Genomic DNA, 26,237 nt, shown 5'->3' with positions numbered 1-26,237 from the left:
AGTGATATTCTCACTGCTGGGGGAGATGTGAAAATGGAAAAAAACCAAACCTGAGCCAGCCTGTCACCTGAGCTCCTCTGAAGGGAATACTAATCCGAATGATACTGAACAGTGAATGGCCATGTATTCTGAATGTACCAGGTACTTAACATTATGTGCTTTCTAGACAGCATCTCAAGACTTAGGAGATAGAGACTATCACTAGTTCCATTTTACAGATGGGAAGAATGAGGCACAAGGAGGTTTAAACAGTGCACCCAAGGTTCTATAGCTAGCACTTGGCAGCACCAGGATTTGACTCCAGAACCCCAAGGATTAAAACCCCGTGTCCTTGACCACTGTCTAGGCAGTAGGACTTCTGCAATGCTCAACTTCACAAGGATCGTCTGAGTCAGAAACCCCCAATGTAGACGCCCCCCCCGCCCCCCCCAGAAGGAACCTCATAGGATTCCAGCTGCATAAATAAAGTCTGGAGGCTGAGCCCCACTGATCTGCTGGACTCTTTACTGCTCTACAAATGCATTATTAATCAGCTGCTGGGGTCCTCCCCATAGAGCCTTTTAAATTATAGTCAAAATCCTTGATACCATTCTGTGCACCTTAATAGTGTATTTCCTGTGTTCACAGCAATAAACAAGGGGAGGGAGGGAGGCCTGGATAACCAGGTTAATTGCCCTTTGAGGTCTAGGCTGAGAACGCAGTGGCAAGAGCGCCTCCAGATTCTCTGGGTCCCCGGCTGTGAAGCTACTGAAGTCTGGAAACAATCATCACTGTCAGGCCGGCATCCGGAGCCCGGACCATGGCTCCTTCAAGCCTGGCCTGGTTGCTTTGGCTTCTCTGGGCCTCTGGGTCACCTTGTCGGGGGTCCCCCTGCCTGGGAGTTCACTCTGAGTAGGGAGAGCAGAGGCTGTATGTGGCTTGGGACCTAGGGGCCACCCAAGGGGGCGTGCTGCTTCTTTGAGGGGCTATTAACCAACTTCCAGGTTAGGACATGGGGGTGTGGTGGGCAACGAGGCAGGTTCCCATCTTGCCTTCTGCAGTTCTTTTGCCAACCCACCAGAGCAGCCAGAAAGCTCACTCTGAAGCAGGGGTCAGCAAACTTTGGCCCTTGGGTCAAATCCAGCCCGTCGGTAAATAATGTATGACAGCATAGCCATTCACGTTTATCTACATATTGTTTACATCCTGAGCTGAGTAGGGTAAGACAGAGACCCTAATGTGCCCTATAAAGCCCGAGATATTTACAATCTGGCCTTTTATGGAAAGTCTGCTAATCCCTATTACAAAGTATAAATCAGATCATGCCACTGTTCCTGCTCAATGACTATCAATGGCTCCCAACTACCCTATGATAAAGGTGAACTACCTTATCCAGGCCTCAAGACCCCTTTCAGTGGAACCCTGACTTAGGCAGACAATCTCATCTCCTGCACTCTCTGCAATTTGGCTGTGTGTAGACCTTGAACGAATCATCCAGCCTTACTTAGACTTAGGATCCTCGTCTATAAAATGGGGCAATAAAACCCACCTCGGTGGGGTTAGCGTGACGTTCACATGAATGCAATCCCTATTTGCCAGAGCTAAGTTTTTTTTTTTTTTAATTGTGGTAAAATACATTTAACAAAATTTACCATCTTAACCATTTTTAAGTGTACAGTTCAGCAGTGTTAAGCACATTCACACTGTTGTGCAACCGACGCCTTGTATTCTTTTAATCTCGTAAACCTCAAACTCTACCCATCACACAAAAACCTCCCATTCTCCCTCACCTGGCAACCACCATTCTAGTCTCGATGCATCTGACTACTCTAGGTACCTCCTGTAAGTGGAATTGTACAGTGTTTGTCTTTCTGTCATTGGCCTATGTCACTGAGCATAATGTCCTCCAGGTTCACCCATGTTACAGCATGTGCCAGAACACCCTTCCTTTTTAAGGCTGAAGAATATTCCATTGTATGGACAGACCACATTTGCTTATCTCTATTCTCCCATCGATGGATACCTGAGTTGCTTCCACTTTTTGGCTCTTGTGAATAATGCTGCTAAGAAGAACATGGATGTACAAATATCTCCTGGAGGTCTGCTTTCAATTTTTTTTGGGGGGGGGCGGTATTTATCCAGAATAGAAGAGCTAACTCATACTGAGAACTTTCCAGAACCAGGCTCTATTCTAACACCTCACATAATCTCATTCCGTCCTCACAAGAACCGTGCGAGGTCAGAACTATTATTATCATGAAGGTGACCATGTAGTTTTTGTCACCCACGCTGGGAAACTCTTGAGACGAGAAAGAGTGCTATTAGTAATTATATGGGGGACAACAGTCAGAAATGGGGATGGTCGTGGGCAAACTGGAATGTCAATCATCGTCCCTACTTTACAGATTAAAAACATTACACAAGATAGGGGCCGTGACTTGCTCAAGGTCACCCAGCTGGCGAGTGGCCAGCCAGAATTCAAACCCAAGTGGACGGACGAAAGCCCTCAATACGGAGGCACAGTTCCACGTACATCACACCTGGCCCGGCAGTAGTCGGAGATGGGTAGATGGCGTCTAATGGTTACTGGCTCTTCAGGCTGGGAAGAGGGACCTTTAGGGGGAGAAGGATCAGCAGGGCTGAGAAAGACAAAGGGGTGGGGTGGCCATGTTCCATGCCCAAGAATGAGACTGGTGATGCGGCACGCTCATGCTACATGGGAACTGGCCAGATGGAGGAGATAAAGGCACACAGAGGGAGGCAGATGACCCCGTCTCAGACACACCACCCTGGCTTTTCTCAACCAAGACACTATCGACAATTGGGACCAGAAAATTATGATGGGGCCTGTTCTGTGCATTGTGGGATGTTTGGCGGCACCCTGGTCTTTACCCGCTAGATGCCAGCAGAATCCCTGTGTCATTTATAACAACCCATGTCCGCAGACATGGCCAAATGTCCCCTGGGAAGGAGCACGCTCATCCCCGTTTGGAACCAACGCCCTGGAAGAAAGGGCAGAACTGGAGGGCACGGGGTGTTCTCCAGGTCAGTGCTTCTCAAGGTCTGGTTCTAGAATGGCAGCAGCTGTTAGAAAGGCAACTTCTGGGGGCCAGCCTCGACTGCATCAGCATTTCTGGGGGCAGGCCTGGAGTCTGTGTTTTAAGGAGCTCAAGTGTGTGGACCACTATCCCTGATGATGGAAAAGACTTGCTCGGTCTCAGAAGCTTAGGAACTAGACTTGTTACTACTCTGAAACCTGACAAGGGCGCCTGGGAAGGAAACAGATCCCTATAGGAGAAGGAAGATGTTCTGGAAGCTTCTAACATTCTGTTCGTGACAAATACAGGATAGAACACCCCGCTGTAACCAGTACAGCATTTTTGCAGGAGAGTTTGATGGTATCTATCAAAATTTAAAGCAGACCAGCCTTTCAACCTACCAGCTGCATTTCTCAGGGTGTTCCTAGGGGCCAGTCTCAACTCGGGGCCCCAAGAGAATTCAAATTCAGCTCTAGGGCGTCTGGGTGGCTCAGTCATCAAGTGTCTGCCTTCAGCTCAGGTCATGATCCCAGGGTCCTGGGATCGAGCCCCGCATCGGGCTCCCTGCTCAGCAGGAAGCCTGCTTCTCCCTCTCCCACTCCCCCTGCTTGTGTTCCCTCTGTCGCGGTCTCTCTCTCTGTCAAATAAATAAATAAAATCTTTTAAAAAAATAATGATGAAAAAATAAAATTAAGCTCTAATGTCCCTGAGGCATCCATCTTAACCAGCAAATTTGCTTTTCTCCAGTGCATCTGGAATGGTACTAATTACGCACCATTTTGGGGGAGAACAGAGAAAACATCCCTTCAATACAGTAAAAATCTGACGTCAATGTAAATGTCCATTCATAGGGGAATAGCTAAACTATGGCATGGCTACCCTCCAGAGTAACAGCCAGCCATTACAAAGAATCATACAGGCAATAAAAGGGAATAGGAAAATAAACACATTGCAGGGGGAGAAAAAGGAATTACATAGGTCTCTGTCTCCGGACAGGGATACAGGTCTCAGACGTAGATACCAATCCGAATTAAAACACAAGTTCCACGGGCGCGTGGGTGGCACAGTCGGTTTGAGCATCTGACTCTTGGTGTCGGCTTAGGTCTGATCTCTGGTTGTGAGATTGAGCCCCAGGTCAGGCTCCCTGCTTCAGTTTCTCTCTCCCTCTCCCTGCCTCCCCCCACCCGCCCCCCACACTGGCCCTCTTTCCCTTCCAAATTAATAAATCTTTAAAAAAAAAAAAAAGTTCCAGAACTACACATCAGTTTCATATACTTTTTGAGTCTTCCCAGTCCAAATCAGATGCTTTATTTTTGCAAGTTCCAGATCGACACATTCGTTTCTTATCATTTATGCCCTCCCCCCGCAGCACAAAACCAACTCTACTTCAGCATCTATTGAATTTACAGATCTCAACGAGGGGCGCCTGGGTGGCTCAGTCGGTTAAGCCTCTGCCTTCAGCTCAGGTCATGATCTCAGGGTCCTGGGATCGAGTCTCACATCGGGCTCCCTGCTCCTCTCTCGCCCTCTGCTGCTCCCCCTGCTTGTGCTCTCTCTCTCTCAAATAAATAAATAAATAAATCTTTAAAGATCTCAACGAAAACAAAAATGCGTCTGCAGTTACCCCTCAGAGAGGGCCTGGTCAAGTTCAATTTCCCCTTTATCTGCAATGTTTTCTGCTTTTTGAAATAATGAGAATGTATACTGTCCCACTTGAATAATTAAAGAAATTATAACGAGCACGCTTTCTGCATTATTTGAGCAAGCTTTAAAAATTAAACCAAAAAACCCCCCAAATTCTGCTTTCCCTTCCGTTGCCATGTCTTCTGACCATCCTTCACTCCTCTGGCCACTGGGAACACCACAAGGGACAGGCTCCTGGCAGCCTCCCAGTTACTCAAGACAGGTTTCTTGCTCTAACCATGCCACACTCGGAGGGGAGCTATTAATTTGCACTTTGTGGCTTATCCTTCATTCTGATTTAGGGCAACATAAACCCTCAAAATTTCCAAGAATAAATTAGTTTACTAATTTCGCCGTTAAGAGTTTATCAAAGCCAGCGCCGCTCCCTAATCAATCACCACATTTCCGTGTTTATCTCCTATTCACTTTTTACCACAGGGTTCTATACACATCAATTTGCCTGATGCTCTTCCTACGTATGTTTTAAATTACTTTATCACTGTATAAATTTCACAGCCATTAAAAGGCTCTAATAACAGAATGGCTGACATGGTGTTAAAAATTGGATTCAATTCCACAGGGTAATAAATTGTGACCTAAATCCAATCTCTCATGGGTGACTGAAGGATACAATGAAAAATTATTGCTTTGTCATTTTTACACTAACACAAATAGACCATGGGCAACCAGAAACCGGCAGAGAAAGAGCAAGCGACCGGTGCTGGCTATTTTTCACCCAGGAAGGCTGCACAGGCAAGTCCCGAGGGTCTTGGATGGGGGCAATCCCCGCTAGAAGCGGGTGCATTACCTGACTGTGAGGACCCCTTTGCAATGGACAGATGTAGCTCGGGGAGCAAGTTAAACTGCTCAAGCCTCCTTCAGCCAAAGGGCAGCTGAAGTAAGCCTTTGCCTCTGGAACTGAATAAAAGTCTCTGAGCTCAGAGACTGGCCCTGCCACTGAGGGAATATGTGATTCGAGGCAGGTTTCCTCCCTCTCTGTGCGTCAATGTCCTGGACTACAGAGCTGTAAGGAGAATAAATGATTTAATGTGGCTAAAAAGCCTAGGATAGTCCCTGGCATTTAGCAATCCCTAGGTAAAGGTTAAGCATTATTATTTAAGAACAGATTCTTGTACAGAGACCTCAGTGCCCTCTTCTTTTTGGTTGCAGGGAAGGAGAGTAATGAACAGGGAGAGAAAGGTGTTAACATTTCCGCTGCCTTTCCCTTTATCTCTGGAGAAACCGGATCAGTCATTCGACACATTCCGATGGCACAGTTGTGAAAGGCGCCACCGCCGCATAGCAGAGAGGTGAAAACATGGGTTTTGAAGTCAGGCAGAATGGAATTTGAGTTCAGGGTTTGCCGCTTGCAAGTGCAACACTGGGCAAGCCACTGGGCCTCTCCAACCCTCAGTCTTCCCTTGTGTAAAGTGTGGACAGGGAGCCCACTTTTCTCCAGGGCTGCGGGGAAGGTTCGAGGAGATCATGCATGGAAAGGGCTTGGCTGTATGCCTGGTGCTCAGGACGTGCCTAAGACACGGGAGCTCTCACGCCCCAGGCTCTGTGCAAGAGCTGGAGAGCGGGGGGGACACACACAGATGAGACTAGGCCTCGTGACTAAGTGGGGGCGACAGAGGATTCCAGCCTAACATGCCCGTGCTCCCACAGGGAGTGGGTAAGGTGACTGGGGGGTACACGTCTGGGCACCTCATGGAGACTTGGGGAGGTGGCGTCTGGGGAGGGAATTACAGAGGATTTCCAGAAGAAAGTGATATTTAAAGGAACCCCTTACCCTTAACTGCCACATACTCTGAGACAGGAGAAAAAGCCAGCTGGTTTTTGTTGGTCTGTGTAAAAAGGAGGGACTAGTCTGGATACAACTTTCATCCACGGGCCGCTCAAAAAGCCATGGCTCTCTCTTTCTGCACCAGGTCTGTGCTTCCTGGACCCCAGGTGGCTAACACGTAGCCAGCTACACCCAAAGGAAGGAACAGGCTCCCCAAGGCCAGAAGGTCATCCTCTGAATTGCTACTCTCTGCCTCACCCCGGGGTGGTTTCTAGGCAAGATACTCACAGAAGCTGAGAAAAGCATCATCAACTGACCTACTGTGGAAGCCAGTCCCCACTGCCCGCCCACCCACCCTGGAGGCTTCCAGAACCCTAATAATATGCTGCTGATTTGTAACAGGTACTCGGTAAGTATCTGCTGGCTGAAGAGAGGGAATAGTTCATCTGAAAGTCAGTATTTCACTCAGCAATCGGTGGGGGGGGCATCTAACAACCCACTGTACAGGTAAGGAGTGAGGCTGACAGAGGGCTGGTGCCTTGTCAGAGGGTTTTATAGCTGAGGCACTGGTAGAGGGGGTCACCTTTCAAACCTCCCAAGGCCAGTCTGGTTCAGCTCCTTCCCCTAATGCTGGATGAGCTCGTGATCATGAAACAGCCTCGGGCACAGGGCCTGCAGGGATCTCTAGCACTTCCGGGGACACGGAGGATTCAGGAGAAACAAGGGTGCCACAGGAGGTGAGGTCCCCCAAGAGTGTGCCACCGCAGTCCAGGGCTGAGAACTTGCGTCAGTCCCCAGAGGCAGAAGGAACATAATTCTCCAGAGAGAAGATGTGGGACCCGACCTCACTCCTAGTTTTTCCAGAACCTTGACTGTCTTTGGGACTGATCTTCCCCTGGCTCTCGGGCGACTTCAATTTGCTCCTGAGAAATGCGCCCCTGGTCCCATTCTTCTCACTCAAGGTAAAAAGGCACAAATCATCTCACCCAGACATTCTGGGAATTAAAATCTGGCTGGTCATCCTCAGAGCTCCCTTGGCAGTAATGTCAGTTCTTAACCTCCCTACACCTTCTCCTGCCTCAGGGCCTTTGCACACAATGCACCCTAGGCCTGGAATGTTCTCCCTCCTGCCTTTCCCCTAGTTAATTCCTCCCAGCCTTCATCTCTCCGCGCAACTAACATGCCAACAGGTGTCTCTGCAGAAGTGGTCCCTGGTGCAATTCTGTGTTTATTTTTGTGATCACTGGATTCATGGATCTACCCTCCCAACTTTAACAGACTACGGGCTCTATGGGGACAGGGATTCTGTCTCTTTTTCCTTCCAAATGCATCCCCCAAATCTAGTGCCCAGCACAGACACTGGATGTTTGATGAATAACCACTCAATGAATGAATGAATGAATGAACTCAGTATATCCAAAAACTAGAAACCATCCTATTTGGGTGTAGCTCATGTTCTTAGCATGTTCTTCCACAATGAGACCACATCCATTTCCAACTACCTTTTGCCCATTGCTTTCTATAGGTCATTTAGAGACAGCCCCTCCAGCTCCCTTGCTTTCTCCCCTCTCCACGCATATGGCCACTATCCTGTGTCTTTCTGTTCGTGGCCTGTCCCCGCCCTCCCCCCCCAGGACTATGAGCTACGGTAGGATCTTGTCTCTTATTTACTGTATCCCAGTGCTCATGCTCGGTGCGGGGCAGCTTTTCGACACAGATTTGTTGAACAAGCGAAGCAAATGAAATATATGTATGGATGCTATGGGGAAGAATGATGTTCCCATTCAGAATGCGTTTCCAAGGGCATTCTGGGGTTCTCCTAAATTCTCCCGGAGGTGCAAGAAAGCAAGAAGATGTAGTATCCGGGGTTCATCGGCTCACACCGAGTAACAGATACTTCCTGCGTGTCTAGCGTGGTCTCTGGTGCTAGGAGACTCCATGACTCTGCTCCAACTTATCAAAAGGGGAACCTGAATGATTAGCAATCCCACATTGTCTGCAACAGTCCTGGTGGCAAAGGCTGGCCCGCCCATCTCCACGCGCTGAGTGTGGGAGGGAGGGGCTGTGCTAAGGGGCGGGTGGGCATCTAGGAACTCCAGCGCTGGCCCAACGTCCAGGCTCTGCCCTGCCGCCCACAATCTCAGGATGTCACTGCTTTCCCCAGGCTCCCTCCAGCCTCCAACGAAAAGGAAGCCAATTAGCCCAGGCTCTCCGCCGAGCTGCTCTAAACAGTGGTCCACAAATGGTGGGATATAAATGCGCTCCCCACCCTCTAGTCTGTACATGTCATTGTGAGCGCACGAGAAGGGGGGAAAAAAGTACTCATCTAACCACGGTCCTCTCGTCTCAAACAGGCTTTTTCAGGGGCTGCTCTTGGCAGCCTCTTTCCACACCTAAACCCTTCAGCTTTGCTTCCAGGCATGGCAGTTAGGGAACAAACACACCCTAATGACAAGTTTTAAAATGAATGGCAGGATTGTACAGCCAGCCGAACGTTCCTGGGGGAAGCAGAGGGGGTGGCGAAGGAGGTGGGAGGCAGGTGAAGGGGGCATTTATGATATTTCCCATAACTACATATTTAGCTTTCTAAAAAGCCTTGTGGGTGGCAGCTCTCTTTCTTTAGGATTCTAAGACTGGGAGGGGAAAGGAACACCACAGCACTTGAGAGGACAAGGCAATGTGGAACGGGCCTGTTGGGACTCACCGCTTCATGGGTGGGGGGGAGGGCTTGAGGGGCTGTTGGCCGCCACTGCTTGGCACACACTAGGAGCTCACTCAATGTTTGCTGAAAGATCAGGCTTGAGTAGTTAGTGGGCCTCAAAGAAACCTTTGAGGCCAGAACACCAACTGATGGTCACCACCATCTGGTCCACTGGCCAATCCCAAAGCTGCTCCCTGCTGTCCAATCCTGCCTCCGGGACCCCTGTAAGAAGAACCCCTCCACAACTGCCCAGTTTCAACTCCTTTCTTAAGGCCGAATCAGATCAGAAGTGGGATTACTGAATCACACAGGAGTTCTATTTTTAAATTTTCAAAAAACCTCCATATGGTTTTCCAGAGTACCTGCACCATTTTGCATTCCCACTGACAGAGCACAAACGTCCCAGTTTCTCCAAATCCTCACCGACACCTGCTGTCTTTTGTTTGGTTTTGGATAATGGCTCTCTGAAGGTGTGTGAGGGGAGATCTCACTGAGCATTTATCCCAAGAGCTGATTCAATCAGGATCTCAAAGAGTTAAGTTGGTTAAGCGTCTGCCTTTGGCTCAGGTCATGATCCCAGGGTCCTGGGATCGAGTCCCACATCAGGCTCCCTGCTCAGCGGGGAGTCTGCTTCTCCCTCTCCCTCTGCTCCTTCCCCTGCTTGTGCTCTCCCTCTCTCTCAAATAAATAAAATCTTCAAAAAATAAAAACTAAAAAAAAAGAACTGTTCAGTCCCTCCAGTGGCTCCCATGTCACTGAAAACAGCATGTGAACATATGCTGGGTCAGACCCCTTCTCCCTCTGCTCTAGCCCCACTGACCTGGCTGCTTCTGGAACATGCCAGGCCCTTTGCTGGAACTGCTTCTCTTCCCCGTGGTGCTGCCCTCCCTCGCTTCTCAGAAAGCCTCTGTGGTCACCTAACTAAAGTGTTCCCTCCTCTGTCCTCCTGCTCTGCGTTGTCTTCACAGCTCTTATCACACAAGACAGGGGGCTCTAGATCTACTGGCTCACTTGTCATCTCTGGTCTCTTCTATTAGGGCAGAAGCTCCATGAAGCTAGAGCCATCCCGCCGCACGCCTCCCAGAAGCACCGTCCATCTTATGTCAAGGGACTCGGTGCCCCGAGCTGCACACCAGAGCAAGACATTCTCCGCGTTCGCACACTGCTATATCGTCCTAGAACAACGGTCAGCCAACTCCAGCCCCTGGCTGCCTATTTTGGTGTGGTCTTCAAGCTAAGAAGAGTTTCTACATTTTTAAACAGTTGGAAGAAAATCAAAAGAGTAACACTTTAGGACACGTGAGAATTACGTGAAATTCACATTTTGGTGACCCTAAACAAAGCTGTATTGGAACACCGCCTTGCTGGTCATTTATTTATATACTGACGCTTTCAGGCAGCATCGAGGAGTTTTGACAGAGACCATACAGCCTGCAAAGCCTCCTATTTACTCTCTGGCCCTTTACAGAAAACATGTGCAGAGCCCTGGCTTTGGATACTGCCTATGGGGTGACCAGTGAGTGGGGGGTCAGTCCCTTTCCCCTCCCTGAGAAGTCCAAGAAACAGCTTTGGGACCCTTTTGCCCAATCCCAGTGAACCACTGTTGAAATCTCTTCCCTCTACTGGCCTCCTTGTCTTGCTCAGCAGGAAGGGTCTGACTGGTTCCTCTGCAAACCTGGCCTTTTGGAAAGCGAGTCAGCACCAGCCACTCAGCCAAGCTGCGCCTGGATCAATTTGGCTTCGCCACACCGCCCCCATTAGTGTGGTGCTTTTTTAGCTTTCCACGGCTGCTCCCTCATTTCCTCATCAGCAGAAAGCCTGGGAGGAGTCAGGGTCTCCGGCTGACAGGTGGGGAAACTGAGGCACGCACACCAGGGCACTCGGACTGGCCGAGCTGCCATGCACGCCTGCACAGTCCCTCCATGCTGGGCTGCCAGCCATGCTTTCTAGAAGCCAGGTACTCGTGCTGTGGAGTCACCACACTACCCCCAGGGCGCGGAGATGGACGGGAGACAGCCCTTCTGCAGCCGGCAGCGCCATCTGTCACTTTCTCTGGAGCGGGCAGCCAGCTACCTCCGTCCAGAAGCCCATGTGTCCAGAACCTCTGGTCTCCTGCAAAGGCTGATGGGTAAAGACCATTGTTACGTCCAGGAACGGTTGCCTTTCTATCAGAAACCCCCAGTCTGTCCATCTTCAGCCCTAATACTTGAGCCGGCTTCCCCAGTCATGTGCAGAGGCTTGCAGCCCCGCAGCTGGTCGGCGGACTCAGTGGAACTAGCCCCGTGCCTGTCGCCCATCGGAGACCTGCCATGTCCCCCAGCTGCTCAGGGCTGAGTTCCTGGCCAGGCGGCAGCCTGTCCCACCTCCCAGCCGACCGCTTTCCCCGGAACGTCACACATTTGCCCCCTGCTTGTTCTCCACCTAAAAAGGCAGGCTGCAGACGCGCGGGCCACTGCAAACATGAGTCCACGGGCCCCACCTAACACAGCAGAGGGTGAACTGCAGGAGGCATGGGGGACGCCAGGGGGGCCTTTCTCGGGACATTTTCACTCAAGATGGAGGGAGGCTAGACGGAGCTTCCTGACATTTAATTGTTCCCATTGTAACGAGGCATTAAAAGTTGCATTACTAGCACCTGGCACCAGAATGCCTGTTACAAGCCGAACGGTCTTTATCAAGCAAGGAAGGCATTCATCAGGAAAGCTACCTCTGCCCTTCACTGGGGTCAGCGTGATCCCCGTGGCCAGGGCTTCTGGGGGAGACGTGGTCCAGGAAGGCTTCCCCGAGGAGGTGGCATTTAGGCTGAGATCTGGAGCGGGAAGAGGTGGTGGCCAGACAGGGTGGGGTGCAGGGGGGGGGGGGTGCAGGGAACAGTGGAGGTGCTAGAAAGAGCGTGAGAGAATGCCTGAGCCAGGTGGGGGTCACGTCTGAAGAACGGAGCGAGAGAGATGCAGCCGGGCAGCAGGAAATCACCATCGAGGAGGACTTCCATGCACTCCTCTTCTCAATGCCCCCTTGGTTTATACCACTACCATTGCCAACAGCCAAACATCCGCTGCATTCTACCTCCCCTCCGCACCAAGCATTTGATATTCATGCCCCCACTGCGGCCAGCAATCCTAGGAGGAAAGGCAGGAGAATGTGTGTCCATTTCACAGATGAGGAACTTGAGGCACTAGGAAGTCAGGGTCACACACCCGGTAAAGTCACAATCAGGATTCAAAACCCAGTGCTTAGAGAAAACCTCTTTTTTCCAGCCCAGATTTTCCAGCCTTGGTCTCCCATCTGACATGGTTTCATCTCCGTGAAACACTAGGAGGTCCAGTGATGGGAGGTCTGACCGTGGAGCCCGAGGAAGGGACAGGAGGCCCAGGCAATTGTGGGGGGCAGGGTGGGGGTGGGGCTGCCTGGGTGAGGAAGGGGGGAGGTCGGGGGGTGGTCTGGCAGCTGCAGTGACCACAGGGGCCCTGTGAGGAATAAGAGGCCACTGGGGGATTAGAAATAAGCCTCTCGGAGGCCAGGCTTGGGAGCTGATGGGGTAGAGCACCCCGTGCCCTCCATGTGCCTCACTCTTGGTGGCTGTCAGTGGGGGGTACACAGAGCCCTCCTTTCCTTGGGAAAATGTGTCACCCTTCCAGCTGCTTTCTCCAAGAGGTGGAGGGAAGTAGGCAAGTCACAAAGGCAGGGAACATCTCTATAGGGAGCAACCCAATTCCTGGGGTTCTAGACTTCCTTTTCCTTGAGTGGTGCTCAGCTGAGGGGAGGGGAAGGATGGGTGTGAGTGAGAAGAGCAGGAGCCCTTTAGAAAGTCAACACTCAAACTCTATTTCCTTCCCTCTGGATGGTTCAGACCGCCCACCATGGGTAACGGTTCCCCTAATTGGATCCAGCTTCCAGCATCATACTGGCTGAAGTTTGGGTGACGTGGAGTTCGGCACGATGACAAAGCCAGCGCGTGCATCTGGGTGCGCGCACATGTGTATATTTACACACACATTACATCTCCCTCCCCTCCCACCCCCATCTCCTCATTTAGCGGGAAAGAAAAGGACCACAGGGCTGAAGCTCAAATCCCTCCTAAGCGGAGGGAAATCCGGGTGTCATGGTTTCCAGAAAGGGAATACAATCTCCGTATGGGGTGTAATTACATCTTAGCTTTCTGCAGAAGAATAGTTTATGGCTTAAATGCTATTAATTGTAAGCCGTTTTGTTCCACGGGAAGTTGTTCATTGATAACTACCCAATTAGGGTTATTTTGCAATTAGTCTATTCACAGTAAATTTATTGCAAAAGGGGAGGCTGTCGTGCAGCAAATTAAAGCAGCGCTGGGCTGGGTGTGCAATGGCTCTTAAATGCCAATCTGATTAACCAGCTCAGAGGTCCCGGGAGGGTGTGCCATCTTGGCTGATGTGGGCGAGTCCATGGGGAAAGGCTGGGCACACTCATGTTGCACAACCAGGCTGGGGGGGGGGAGGTGTCTCAGCAAGACCGGGAGGAGCGTGGGAGCCCCTGACCTCCGTGAGTGACGCCAGCCCTCTTGTTTCCCCATCACGCTCCCTCCCCTCTCCTTGCAACGATACTGAGGATGGAGAAATACAGCCTACAGGCTGTAGGATCTCCTTGAGGTCTGACCGTTGGAGCTCAAGGGAAACCTTCTGCCTCTTGAGGAGGCGAAGGCCATGAGTATGGATGCAGGCCCTTGGGTAGATCAGCTCTTCTGTCCACTAGCCATGCACCTCTAACCAAGTACTAAACCTCTCAGCCTCACCGTCCTCATCGACGTAATGGGTTGATAAAAGACCTACCTCCTAGGGCTGGTGTGAGAATTCGATGTGTTATAAGGTGCCCACTGTGTGGCATTTATTGTTACACAGGATTGGTATCTGGCAGGGGTAAGCAACCTAGGGCCCACAGGCCAAATCCTGCCCACTGCCCGCTTTAGTCAAGTGAGTTTTACTGGAACATAACTAAGTGCACAGTGTATGTATTGTGCATGGCTCCTTTTGATGGCCCACAAAGCCTCAAATATTTGTTCTCTGGTCCTTTGAAGGAAAAGTGTGTTGACTCCCAGTATAGTATGAGTGCCCAATATTACTTTCATGGAAGGGCATTCAACTCAGGCCTCCGACACTCCTCTTTCAAGCCAGGTGCTGGTTAACAAAAGATTCTGGAAACTTCTTCCTCCACTCATTTACTCCTCTACTCCATCAGCCAACTCCCATCAAGAATATAAATGTGAACCCCCCCCCAGACAGCTTGGCCTAGGGTTGAAACGCAAGGGAGAAATGAACCCTTCCTTTTTACATCTTTCCATTTAAAAGAGAGTATAGTCCAGATACACGTTCACCGCTGCAAACTCAAAAACTACAGATGAACAGCGAGTGAAAAGCTGAAGTTGTCTACACCCCGCGCAACAGGGAACACGTGAGGGGCTTGCTGTGCATCCTTCCACAGCACTTACACACACACGGCCACTCCCTACCTGACCCAAATCCTCAATATCTTAAAAAAAAAGAAAAATTTAGGCTCATGACGACAGGGCCGACCTCAGAGGGCGGTGGATGAGATGAGCCGATTGAATGCGCAGTGTCTGACGAGGAGCGAACGCCTGGTATCTGTCTGATAAAACACACCACCAAGAAAGACACACAATCCAGTCAACGGCTTGACGTCAGCCGCAGAGATACACGAGTAATACCTCACCCGAGCAAATGTCCCCTCCACCTTCGGAGGGCCCCTCCGCTGGGCTTAGAGTTCTTACCTGTCTCTGCATCGCAGAGCAAGAGATGTGACTTGTCACTGGCCGTCAGCCCACAGAAGAGTCTCCAGCACAGGGAGGAAGTGGGGAGAGACAGAGGGTGGGAAGGAGAGGAAGCAAGGAAGAATGGAAGGGAGGAAGGAATTTTCCATGGAGGAAAAATGGGAAGGTCGTTTTTTAGAGCCTCCTAAGTCAATGCAACCAATTAGAAACCTTTCAAATCATATTCAATTACAATAATATCTGTGTCGATTTTAATCCCAATATTCTGCTGAGAGAAAAAACGAACCCTATCGATACAGTCACCTCGGATTCCACACCAGCCCCGATTTCATGTATTTTATCCGTTGCCATCAAGGCAACTGGTTAAAGCTGGAACAAAAGGCCATTTGATTTTGCAAAGGTTTTCTTACACACAACTTCAGAATTCAGACAGTACCAGAGGGGAAAAAAAAATCTGTGCGTTGATCGGGGGTGGGGGGGTTTTGGAAAAATAGGGCGGTCATTCTCGGAAGGTTGAGAATGGGAGCAGAATGGGACTGGGCAGGAGGAAGAACTGGACCCGGGGCTGGCACTCACCTTCCAGGGGGCAGAATCGTGTCACCTTCTTGGGCATCAGCAGTCCGAGCTTGTGGCGACAGTAGGTTTCCCCGATCTCCTGGCGGCAGTGTTTGGACTTGGAGCGGGACAGGGCGGAGATGGCCTCTTTGCCCGAGATGTCGCACTTGGGGGGCTGGTCGTACTTGAGCTCGGGGGAGCCGCCCCCGCTTTTCCTGGTGTGGGGCTGTCTTGGGGCATCCTTCCCACGGCTACTGTTCACCGCGGCTTTCTCCCCAGGAGGCAGCGCCTCGGTGGCGCCTTTGCCTGCGAACGGATGTCCCTTCCCCTTCTCCTCCTGCTCCAGCTTCCTTTTCAAAAGCTCTGTCTGTCTACTCGGGGCCTTCTTTGCCAACTCAGGCTGGTGCTTTTGCTTTTGAGTCCTGGGTGCGAAGTTGCTGTTGTCCACATTCTCAAAGTCTTTGGGGACCGAGTTCTCATTGTTGCTGTCTGTTCGCACTTTCTCTTTCGGCCGGTGAGAAAAGTAGCCATCCTGGAGAAAACGGGAAGGAACACAGAAGAGAAACATCACTGAGTGGTCATGCTAAGTAGGCTGGCCCTTGCAGAGTGGGGCACAGAGGTTTGGAGGTCTGCGCCCCGGTTTCACGCCATACCTTTGCTTACAAGCTTAACTTCAAAGTAGAGTTTTCTCTCTGGACCTCAATTTCCTCATCTGGAAATATGAGACGTTCCAACCAGAGATTAAGGCTTTGAAAACTCTCAAAGGCTCTGTGATTCTGGATGCTTTGTTACTAACAACACCCACCTTTTCAGTAAGTTTCCTTGATTGTCTCTGCAGCTGGATTATGGACATTTTGTTGCAGTTTCCTGTTTAAATTCTAGGAGAGAGTGCTGTGGTGGTTTATTTGAGGGCTGGAAACGCCATAATAAAATTATAAGGGAAGAAAATATTCAGTGGGATATGACATACATTCCATTGCCTTTAGGACATGCTCACAGATCTATGACCGTAAGAGAAATCAGATGGAGGGAGAGACATCCGAGCTATTTTGGAGGGGAATGCATCCTTTGCATTATGATCTTTACAATGAATCCCAGGGGGGACGCAAGCTTGTGACACTCTTGTGTTTGTCCTTTGACTCCTGATGTTTGTACCTGGAGCAGAACGGACTAAGTCACCCGGGGGGGGGGGGGGGGTCAAGGGAAAGGCCAAGAGTCATTCTGGAGACAATGCATGGTATGGACCTTTCCAGGAAGGCAGGTGGCCTCAACTCAGCTTCTCCATGCATAGGTAGGCCCTGGCCATTTTGAGCTCAGAGCAAATGTACCATTCAACTAATACCCTGCATCGTTTCCAAAACATGTTGTTGCTGCTTAGAGCCCATTACCAACGCCTTAACCTGAAAGAGTATCCACTTTTCAAAGCTAGCCCCAGAGGGGACCTCTAAAGCCACAGAGAACGCTAACTGGCTCCATAAATCTACCCTCGTTGCTATAGAAACACAACGGCCATGAGTAGCAATTTGAGGGAAGATCACCCCTCTGGTTGTCTTAAATGTGCCTGAAACAGTTCCCAGGGAAGAGGACGGTGGGACGGAACAGCAGAGGCAGGGGCGGACAGGGCAGCCGGCACGCCCCAGGGCTCGGACTCTAGCAGCTCGGCCAACGGTGGCCCCCGTGGCCCAAATCGTGTGCATCATCTGCTTTTATAAATAAAGTTTTATTGAAAAACAGCCGCACCTGTTCATGTGCTGTCTGTGGCTACCTTCCCACTATGATAGCAGGAATGAGCATGGCAATATTCTCCATCTGGCCTGCCTAAATAGTTCTATTTACCCCTTTAAGAAAAAGCGTGCAGACACCAGCTCTCGAGGAGTAGGAGTTTCTTGGTTTCCATCCCCTGGGCTTGGTTTACCTGTCCCTGTCCCCGGGGCCCCCATTTGGCCCCGTAATGGTCTGGAGAAGAAACCATATCGGCTGCCTCCTTCTTGCCCTTTCTCCATCTCCCGAGCACTAAGCACCCTTTTCTCCTACGTAGAGAGGCCTTAAGAATGGAAAACTGACTCTTAAAATTCCTCACGGCCACTCTGTAAGTTGGACATTGCTCTCATGCTCATTTTGCACGTGAGGGAACAGACTATTCGCGACTTGCCCGAGGTAACCCAGCTGGTTGGCGGTGAAGCTGCAAACCCATAGCCTAGGTGACCAGGTCCACTACCCACTTCCAGGAAGCTACAGAGCCCCTCTGGCCCCCATCCCTCTGTCCCCGTAAGCACCACCGCCTGGCTTTGTACCACAAGATCTGGCTCCCTTCCCAACAACTCCTGCCCAGCTACATGGATCTGGAAGAGCCATGTTACCTCCGTATCTCAAGTCTGGCCAGTGGCCCATCAGGTGGCAAGGAGTCACACAGAAAGCGGGAAAGTAGGGCCACAAGGCACCAAGGGCTCTAGGCGGTAGGAGCTAGGAGGTAGTGGGGAAGAGAGGAGGAAAGATACTAAGAAGGGAGAGGGGAGTCAGTACTGGGTCACAGCATGGCGGCTGGTGACACACAGGGCAGATATTATAACCTGGTCTGTGAAGGAGAAACTGTCAGTTCTGACACCTGGTTCCAGGCTTTCTTACCTGCCCACACACCTTGCAAAGAATCACCCCTGGTGGGGTGCTGTTCCTGCTCCTGTCACCTAACTGAACCCCCCTGATGTTCACCTTTCCCCTTCTTTCTGTCCAGAGGCCCTTAAAGAATCCCAAGCAGCTTCTCAGCTGCCTTTTCTGAGCACTAGCCACCAGCCAGGCACCATATACTAAGTTACTCCCAGGTATCACTCGCTGGATGCAATGACCCCATAAGGAGGTATTCTCCTTGCCCTTTAACAGAAAGAGAAGCCCAGGCTGGTCGCTCTAACATTCCTGAGCACACATCAGGTGCCAGGAACCAAACTAAGCCCTGGCATGTGCTATCTCCTTCATGTTTCAAAAATAACTTGCAAGGCAGATACTACTATTCTCCCAACCACAAAAGAGGCGGGAAAGCTCGAGGATGTTCAGGAACTTGCCCCAAGTCATCCGGGGGGACGTGGTGAACTTGTACCTGTCTGATTCTAAAACTGCCTCTTCTATTTGGCTGAGAGGTAAACTGAGGAGCATTTAACAATCCCTTCTCTACTGGGGGGGGGTGCGATGGGTATCTCCCTCTTTGCTGGTATTAACCTAGGTTGAGATGGAAGCGGATATGGGGGGGCTGGTTTTCCATAAGGCTCTTGACAAATATTTTAGTTCTTTTTCATCTAGGCACGTGACAGGGCTGTATTTCCCATACCCCGCAAATTAGGCACAGCCAAGCAACTTGCTGTGGCCAACACCAGTGATCAGAACCAAGGCACAATTTGCCACATTGCCCTTTCCTCCATAGCATCCAACCACACTCCCGACGCTCAAGGTCCTGCATCCCTGAATGAGGCTAGTGCGGAGCAGAGACCAACTCCCGAGGGGCAGAAATAAACCTCTTATGCTTTCCATCACTGACATGTGGGGATCTTTGTTACTGCAGCACAGTCTAGCTCATCCTGACTGATACAGGAGCCCACCTGATCACCTTTCTGCCTCCTAGCTGTCCTCAGACACAGGAGCCAATTTTTGGATGGTGTTTTTTCATTTTGCTTTGTTTTTTGGCTTCTGACACAGAATCAGCTGGATGAGTACCAATGTCCAAAAATAAGAATTTAAATTCCATCCCTAAGCTAGGAGTTAACATGAAGGCACAGAGTAAGAGGAAGAGTCTCTGTCCTTGCAGTCATCTGCATCCTCTCTCATCAGACACAGCCTAAGTATTATTCTTGGGTTGCTCTCTTTCCTCATTAACGGGGGATCGCAAATCTGGACCTGAGCAGAAAACCTCCCTAAACTACCGATTTCAAAAGCTCACGTTCTCTACCACTTTCTGGCAGAACATCTCCAAGCAAAACCAGACACAGGAAACACTGCAATCAATGAAGCTAATCTGACCACCAGAGAGCGGCCGATTCCTCTGGTTAATCTGTGATATCAGGACCAGGCGACACCATCAATTCTAATATAACTCTTGATTAATATGCGTCGTCTACTCAGAGAGGCCCCCACAATGGGGATGATTAGCTCAGTGTGGCCCCGTGGCCTTCCGCCCGGCCCCAGACGCTCCACAGCTGCCAAGGGAAATCAAAAGATTCGAGTGTAACAGGGAAGGGAAAGATTTGTGTTCTGGAATGAAGAGCTCACAGATATTAGACAGCTTCCAGAAAAGTCAGTGAGGGGCACAGTCAGCAAGAACCACACATCTTTCAGAGGCCCAGAACCCCCTGGCTCACCGAGTCAACTCTGTTTCCTAGAGTGGTTGATGAATTCTCCCTCAGCGTGTCCCCACTCTGTTTTATTTATTTCTTTGAGAAAGTGCGCACAAGCAGGGGAGAGGAGCAGAGGGAGAGGGAGAAGCTGACTCCCCACTGAGCAGGGAGGCTGATGCAGGGCTCAATTCCAGGACCCTGAGATCATGACCTGAGCTGAAGGCAGACGTTCAACCGACGGAGCCACCCAGACACCCCTGTTCTTTCTTTGGTAAATTTTATTTTATTGTGGCAAGAACACTTAACATGAGATCTACCCTCCTAACAAATTTTTGGCTGCACGATGCTGTATTGCTACCTGCAGGTGAGACGTTGTACAGAACATCTCTAGAATGTATTCATCTTGTATCATTGAGACTTTATGCCACTGGATTAGCAATTCTCTACTTCCTCCTCCCTCAGCCCCTGACAACCACCGTTTTACAGAGTCTCTGAGTGGGACCAATTTAGCTGTCTCACAGAAGTGGGCTCATGCAGTATTTGCCTTTCTGTGACTCGCTTATTTCTTCTTGCACATGGTCTTCCAGGTCCATTCATGCTGTTGCATATGGCACGATTTCCTTCTTTTTTTTTCAAGGCTGAATAATACTCCACTTTTTGCATATACCACATTTTCTGTATCCACCCATCCCTTGATGAACATGAGATATCCCTTCACCTTCCTGGTAAGTCTTCACCTGCACACCAAAGGTAGTTAGGTCTCTGCTCTTCTCGTTCTGGAGAATCAAGACCCAGAATTCCCAATCCAGGTTGCCTTCCCTATGAAAACCAACCTTGGGAGCCAAGGTTGGCAAATACATGCAAGATAACCATCATGTCCTCAGCACCCACGTACTCCCCCCTCCCCACTCTGGCCCTTCATATGCCTTGTGTCCTTAATCCTCTCAAATACCCAAGGGAGCAGGCAGCAGTAGTCCTATTTAAGGGGAGGAAACAAAGGCACAGGGAAGTTAAATGACCTGACGAAGGTCATGCTGCCAGAAATGAAGTGCCTCAAACCCCCCCACCCTTGTGCCTCAGTCACCTCATCTGGAAAATGGGAACAATGGTAATACTTAACCTCATGGGTATTTTAGTGAGGATGAATGCATGTCAGACTTCCCCAGAATGTGTCTGCCACTCAAAGCAGGATGAAGAATAACCACTGGACCCATATGAGGTTTGCTACCAATTAACACTGGATCTCAACCATCCCGCCCCTGATGGCCTCTGCCTGGAGGACAGGCTGGTTATTATTTCCTCATTATGATCGACTAGCTGTGTCCCCTTGATTCTTAACCAATTCAACACTCTCACCTTGAGTTATTTATGTAAATGCAACTCTTTGACTTATTTTATTTTAATGTACTTATTACAATGATTGTACATTCAAATATTTGCTTGAGAGCTCCAAAACTCTAATTGCTCTGCTGCTGCCTTACCTCTAAGCTGCTGCTAGGATCCATTTTTATTCTAGAGAAATAATTAAATGCACTAATGTCCTCCATTCCCATTCAACCTTGGGCACGTTTAGAGCCAATTTCAATCAGGTAGAAATATGCAAAACACAATATGGCTCTGAGAAGCAGGGTACGTGACCCGGGCTGCTGTTTGGAGACAAACCTGGGTCTGCCTCTGCCCCTCCCTGGTTCTCCAACGTTCAGATTTCAGGGGGAGTCTCTCCTCACCCCATCGACTGAATCCGGGTCCCTTGGTCCTGGTTTGGACAGGTGGAGGTGGGTGGCTGTGTTTTTTTAAATTATGCACTCACTGATAAACATTTCTTCTTCTTTTTTTGTGTGTGTGTGTGTGTGTGTTTGTAAAAAGACTAGACAAGGAGGGAGAAGACCTGGGTACTTGTCTTGCTTTGGAGATTGTCCAATTTTCCCTTCTGTAAAATGACAGGTCCTGTAAGCATGTTACTAAACATTCTCTGAATTAGGCATTAATCAATATGATTGACTAACAAAGTTCTGCCATTCCAGCTCATTGGGAAATAATCTGATGGACGCTAAGAGACCGGGGATAGAGCAATAGATGGACACTTCCGGGGGGCATCACGTCTTCTCCGTGACCCATCCTTTCATCATTATCTCCAGCAGCTCTTGGACCCGGGACACATCATTTCATCTCTCTGTGTCTTAGCTTCCTCAACCAACCGGGGGCTCTGAGGCTGGCACCTACCTCCCAGGAACCGAACTGACGAAGTACAGAACACAGTGCTGGACACACAGCGGGGGGGGGGGGGGGGGGGGGGGGATGTCTGAAGAAACGTGCATCTATTAGAAAACACAAGTACGGTGCTTAACCGTCCCATGCTCCATCCTAAGCACCCCCCACCCCCCCGGACATACTAATTTGCGGAATCCTCGTGATGATCCTATGAAGATGCTCCATTTTTCTCCCCATGTTTTGGAGGGGAGCACTAGGGTCAGGGATGTGAGGTGTCTGAATCCAGATCTAAGAAGGGGAGGAGCCAGAACTTGAACCCAGGGAGTCTGGGTCCAGGGGCCACACCCACCCACACCACACAGCCTCTCGGCAGCCATGAGGAAGAAGGATGATGCCAAAGGGAAACCCTGGCCAGGCAAGCTGTCCCACCCACCCCCTCATCACAACCAGTTTATGGCTTCCTTTTGTGCCACGGAGACGCTCAGCCAGATGAGTGGTGGTTTGCTGTTGAACTCAGTGTCTGAGGCTTCATTCCAGTCACCAGGGTGACCAAGACCACTGGGAGGGACACTGGGGTAGAAGCCCGCACCTGTTTCCAAAAGGACCTCAATGCCAGGACAGAGGAGCAATGGAGGGGCAGTGTGCATGGCTGCGCCCTATTAGAATATGCAATTACCCAGGCTGCCAATGCAAATAGACCTAACCCAGGCCCCCAGCCCAACTCATTGGCATGCACAAAATGTGGCTGGGCTGGCCAGAACTTGAAGCCCATGGGCCATGCTGGGCTTGGGCGGGCCCTTCTTTAATAGAACTCTGAATAATAAGCTTGGTGCAATTTAGCAAATTTAGTTATGGTAACAGGAAACACAGCAGGGGGTAAGGAAGGGCCCTGGCTTGGAATCCAGCCTCCGCCCCTCGACCCCAGGAGAGAGGGAAAGATGAACTCTCAGAGCCTCAACTTTCTCATTTACAAAAAAGGGGATAAGTGGACCTACTTTGCAAAGGCGAGGTAGAGATTAAATAACAGGGCACACTTATATTTAATTCTATTTAACCAAAGAACATTTAGCATGGTGCTTGATATATATTCAGCACTCAGTAACTTGGAGCATGATGACATTTTTAGTTGGCCCCTCGATGTCATTTGATGAGCAGGCCCTAAGTGTTTTGTAAAGGCAGGGAGGGGAGGCAAGGCATAGTGCATTCGCATCTGGCCTCCGCCACTTGCTCAGTGGGCGGCCCTGGGCACAATACCTAACTGTGTGACCCTCAGTTTCTCTCTCTGTAAAATGGGCATAATAACTAGCAACTCCCTCATGGGAGCTTCTCTGAGAGTTAAAAGAGTTAATACATGCCAAGCATTTAGCAAAATGCTGAGAACTTGGTCAACGTTAGCTATAATTTATTAAAACGGAGTTAAGTCTTGCAATTGGTCTAGTGTGGCGGTTCTCGAAGTGTGGTCTGGGGATTCCTGTAAGTCCCTGAGACATTGTGGCGGGGGGGGGGGGGGGGATCTTCGGGTCATGATTTCCATCAAAAGACAAAGACGTCCTGTTCCTTTTTTCTCTCTATCCCTCACAAGCACACAGTGGAATTTTCCAGAGACCACACGAGGTGTGAAATCACAGCAGATTGAAAGCAGGAGCAAATGTAAGAATCCAGCTGTCTCCATTAAGCTGGATATCACAACGATTTGCAAAAATGTAAAACAATGACTCTTTTCACAAAGTTTGTTTTTGTTGTGGGAAACATACATATTTTTCATAGGACTGTTGACTTGTGCAGAAATGTAATGGGTGAGCACTGTTATTTTATTTTATTTATTTATTTTTAAAGATTTTATTTATTTATTTGAGACAGAGAGAATGAGAGACAGAGAGCATGAGAGGGAGGAGGGTCAGAGGGAGAAGCAGACTCCCTGCCGAGCAGGGAGCCCGATGCGGGACTCGATCCTGGGACTCCAGGATCATGACCTGAGCCGAAGGCAGTCGCTTAACCAACTGAGCCACCCAGGTGCCCCGAGCACTGTTATTTTAATTAATAAACATTTTAAGAGTACCTTAAATGTCAATATGTAGTAAATAATACGATATATTGCTATATGATCAACATGATATGTTGATATGATAATGGATATGATACATAGACATATGTATATATACATATATATATACACACACACACACAAAAACAAAAGCTTTTTGGGAGTCCACAATGTTTGAAAATATTCGGGGGTCCTGAGACCAACAAGTTTTAAGAATGCTGGCATAGGGGCGCCTGGGTGGCTCAGTTGGTTAAGTGACTGCCTTCGGCTCAGGTCATGATCCTGGAGTCCCGGGATCGAGTCCCACATCGGGCTCCCTGCTCAGCAGGGAGTCTGCTTCTCCCTCTGACCCTCTTTCCTCTCATGCTCTCTGTCTCTCATTCTCTCTCTCTCAAATAAATAAAATCTTTAAAAAAAAAAAAAAAGAATGCTGGCATAGTACATACTTGTAATCCTCAATATCCTCTCATTCCTGAAATAAGAAGTTCAGGATTTTTTTCAGTTGTGGTGTTTCACCATAGGCCAAGCCTTTGGATTTATTCTTTACTTACACACACGATAAATACAGATAAGATAGAAATCTAGGTCGAGAGGAAATAGGGTGCTGTTAACTACTTTTACAGGGAGAGAAGGAACAGCAGGAGCCCAGATCCCTGAGCCCCCGGGGCTGTCCTCTGGGAGGGAGAGTGACCTGCTGACAAAGATTTCCCCTTGACCAAATTCTAGCCGGGCTCCTGGGAGCCCCTTCTCAACTAGGCCTCAACCTTGGCCTGTAAAGCCTGGAACAAACACTTGGGCAGTCTCTGACAGCTCGAGGCTACATTCTGAGACTGATACCAGCCCCTCCCCCTCCATAGTGCCTAACCAAGGAAACTCAGGGTTGCCTGGAGAATTTAGTTTGTTCCAGCCAACCCCTGAAGACAGGGCCCCTGTGTCCTGGCCTCCATGGGAGGTTACGACCTAACTTGGACACATGCCAGTTAGCAACCCCAGATGCTTCCTGCTCTCTGCCATTTTGCCCTCCCCTGACTCCACGGAGCCCCTGTGATCCCCTCCCTACTCCCTCACTTTCTCCTGAAAACGCCCAGTCATCTACCACTGGAAGTGGAATCTGGTTCGCACTCGCCTCCTTCCCCTACTGCAAATGTATACGACCATTAAAATCGGTCCTCATGGCTTTGTCTAGCTTGGACATGGCCTAAGCCACATGGCCTGGCCCTCCACTCCACAGGCAGTACCTTGTCCTCGGGGCCTAAGCATGGGAGGCCAGAGGAAGCATGCCCAGAGCCCGACACAGGCTTGGCCCACGAGCTCCTTCTAGTCTCACCAGGTGATGCGACGGGGACAGTCAGGTGGTAACAAATGCCCAGTGCCCCAGGACGGCGGGCAGGTGGGTGGTGGCAGGGGCACATCTACACCTGCGTCTTCTGGCTGTTTCCACGTCGGACAGTGTGAGAGACAGATGTGTGCAGAGAGCCGAGGGAGGAAGCGGTGATGGCGGAGGCAGAACAGGACCAGAGGAAAAGGGAGGCAAGCAAGTGCAAGAGAAAGTGGGAGCTCGAGGACGGAACAAAGGTTAAGCTGACCCTGGTGATGTGGGGTCATGCGCCAGGCACCCCACCATGCACTTCCCTGGGCACGGCTTATCCATCCCTCCAAACAGTCTCAACACGTAGGGCAGGGGTCGGCCAACGGCCACCCAATGAAGCTCTGTTGGAACACGGCCACACCCGTTGAGGAGCGGAGTCTCTGACACGGAGGCGGAATTGGCCTGCGAAGCTGAAATCAGGCCTTTGCAGAAAAAGTGGGCACTGCTTCAAATGAGCAAACTGAGGCCAGGCCAGGCTTGCTCAAGGTCATGTGGAGTGTGGGAGGTGGAGGTGGATTCCAGAGACAGCGAAGTTGGCAGGTCAGATGCAAGGGCAGAGGGAGAGGGGGGAAGAGTTTTCGAGAAAGGACGACCACCACCACTGTTTTGGAACAAAATGCCCAGCACACAGAAGGGGTCTTTATGGGGAGGCCTTATCTCTGAGGTCGGCCCCTTCTGAAATACTGTTTGTACATAACCTGCCTGCCATTGCAACATTCCATGCCTTCACACTGAAGGCCCCAGTACCCAAAGATGGAGAGACAACAAAGGAAAGAAGATGAGAGAGAGAG

The 26,237-nt window shown here is 50.0% G+C and overlaps 1 protein-coding gene across 1 annotated transcript in view; it reads right to left on the bottom strand.

The window, feature by feature from the left end:
- XYLT1 (xylosyltransferase 1) overlaps positions 1 to 17,475 on the bottom strand; it is a 127,531-nt gene extending 110,056 nt beyond the window's left edge. Inside the window, exons 1-2 of the mRNA XM_021698027.1 lie at positions 17,419 to 17,475; positions 15,525 to 16,035 (exon numbers count right to left, since the gene is read on the bottom strand). Of these exons, the coding sequence (XP_021553702.1) occupies positions 15,525 to 16,035; positions 17,419 to 17,475 (568 nt within the window). The remainder of the gene's footprint in view (positions 1 to 15,524; positions 16,036 to 17,418) is intronic.
- Positions 17,476 to 26,237: the final 8,762 nt, after the last annotated feature.

This window comes from Neomonachus schauinslandi, chromosome 5 (genome assembly GCF_002201575.2).
Source record: "Neomonachus schauinslandi chromosome 5, ASM220157v2, whole genome shotgun sequence".
NCBI classification, from domain to species: domain Eukaryota; kingdom Metazoa; phylum Chordata; class Mammalia; order Carnivora; family Phocidae; genus Neomonachus; species Neomonachus schauinslandi.
Note: the sequence above shows the minus strand (reverse complement) of the source record. Positions and strands in the feature narration are given on the sequence as shown.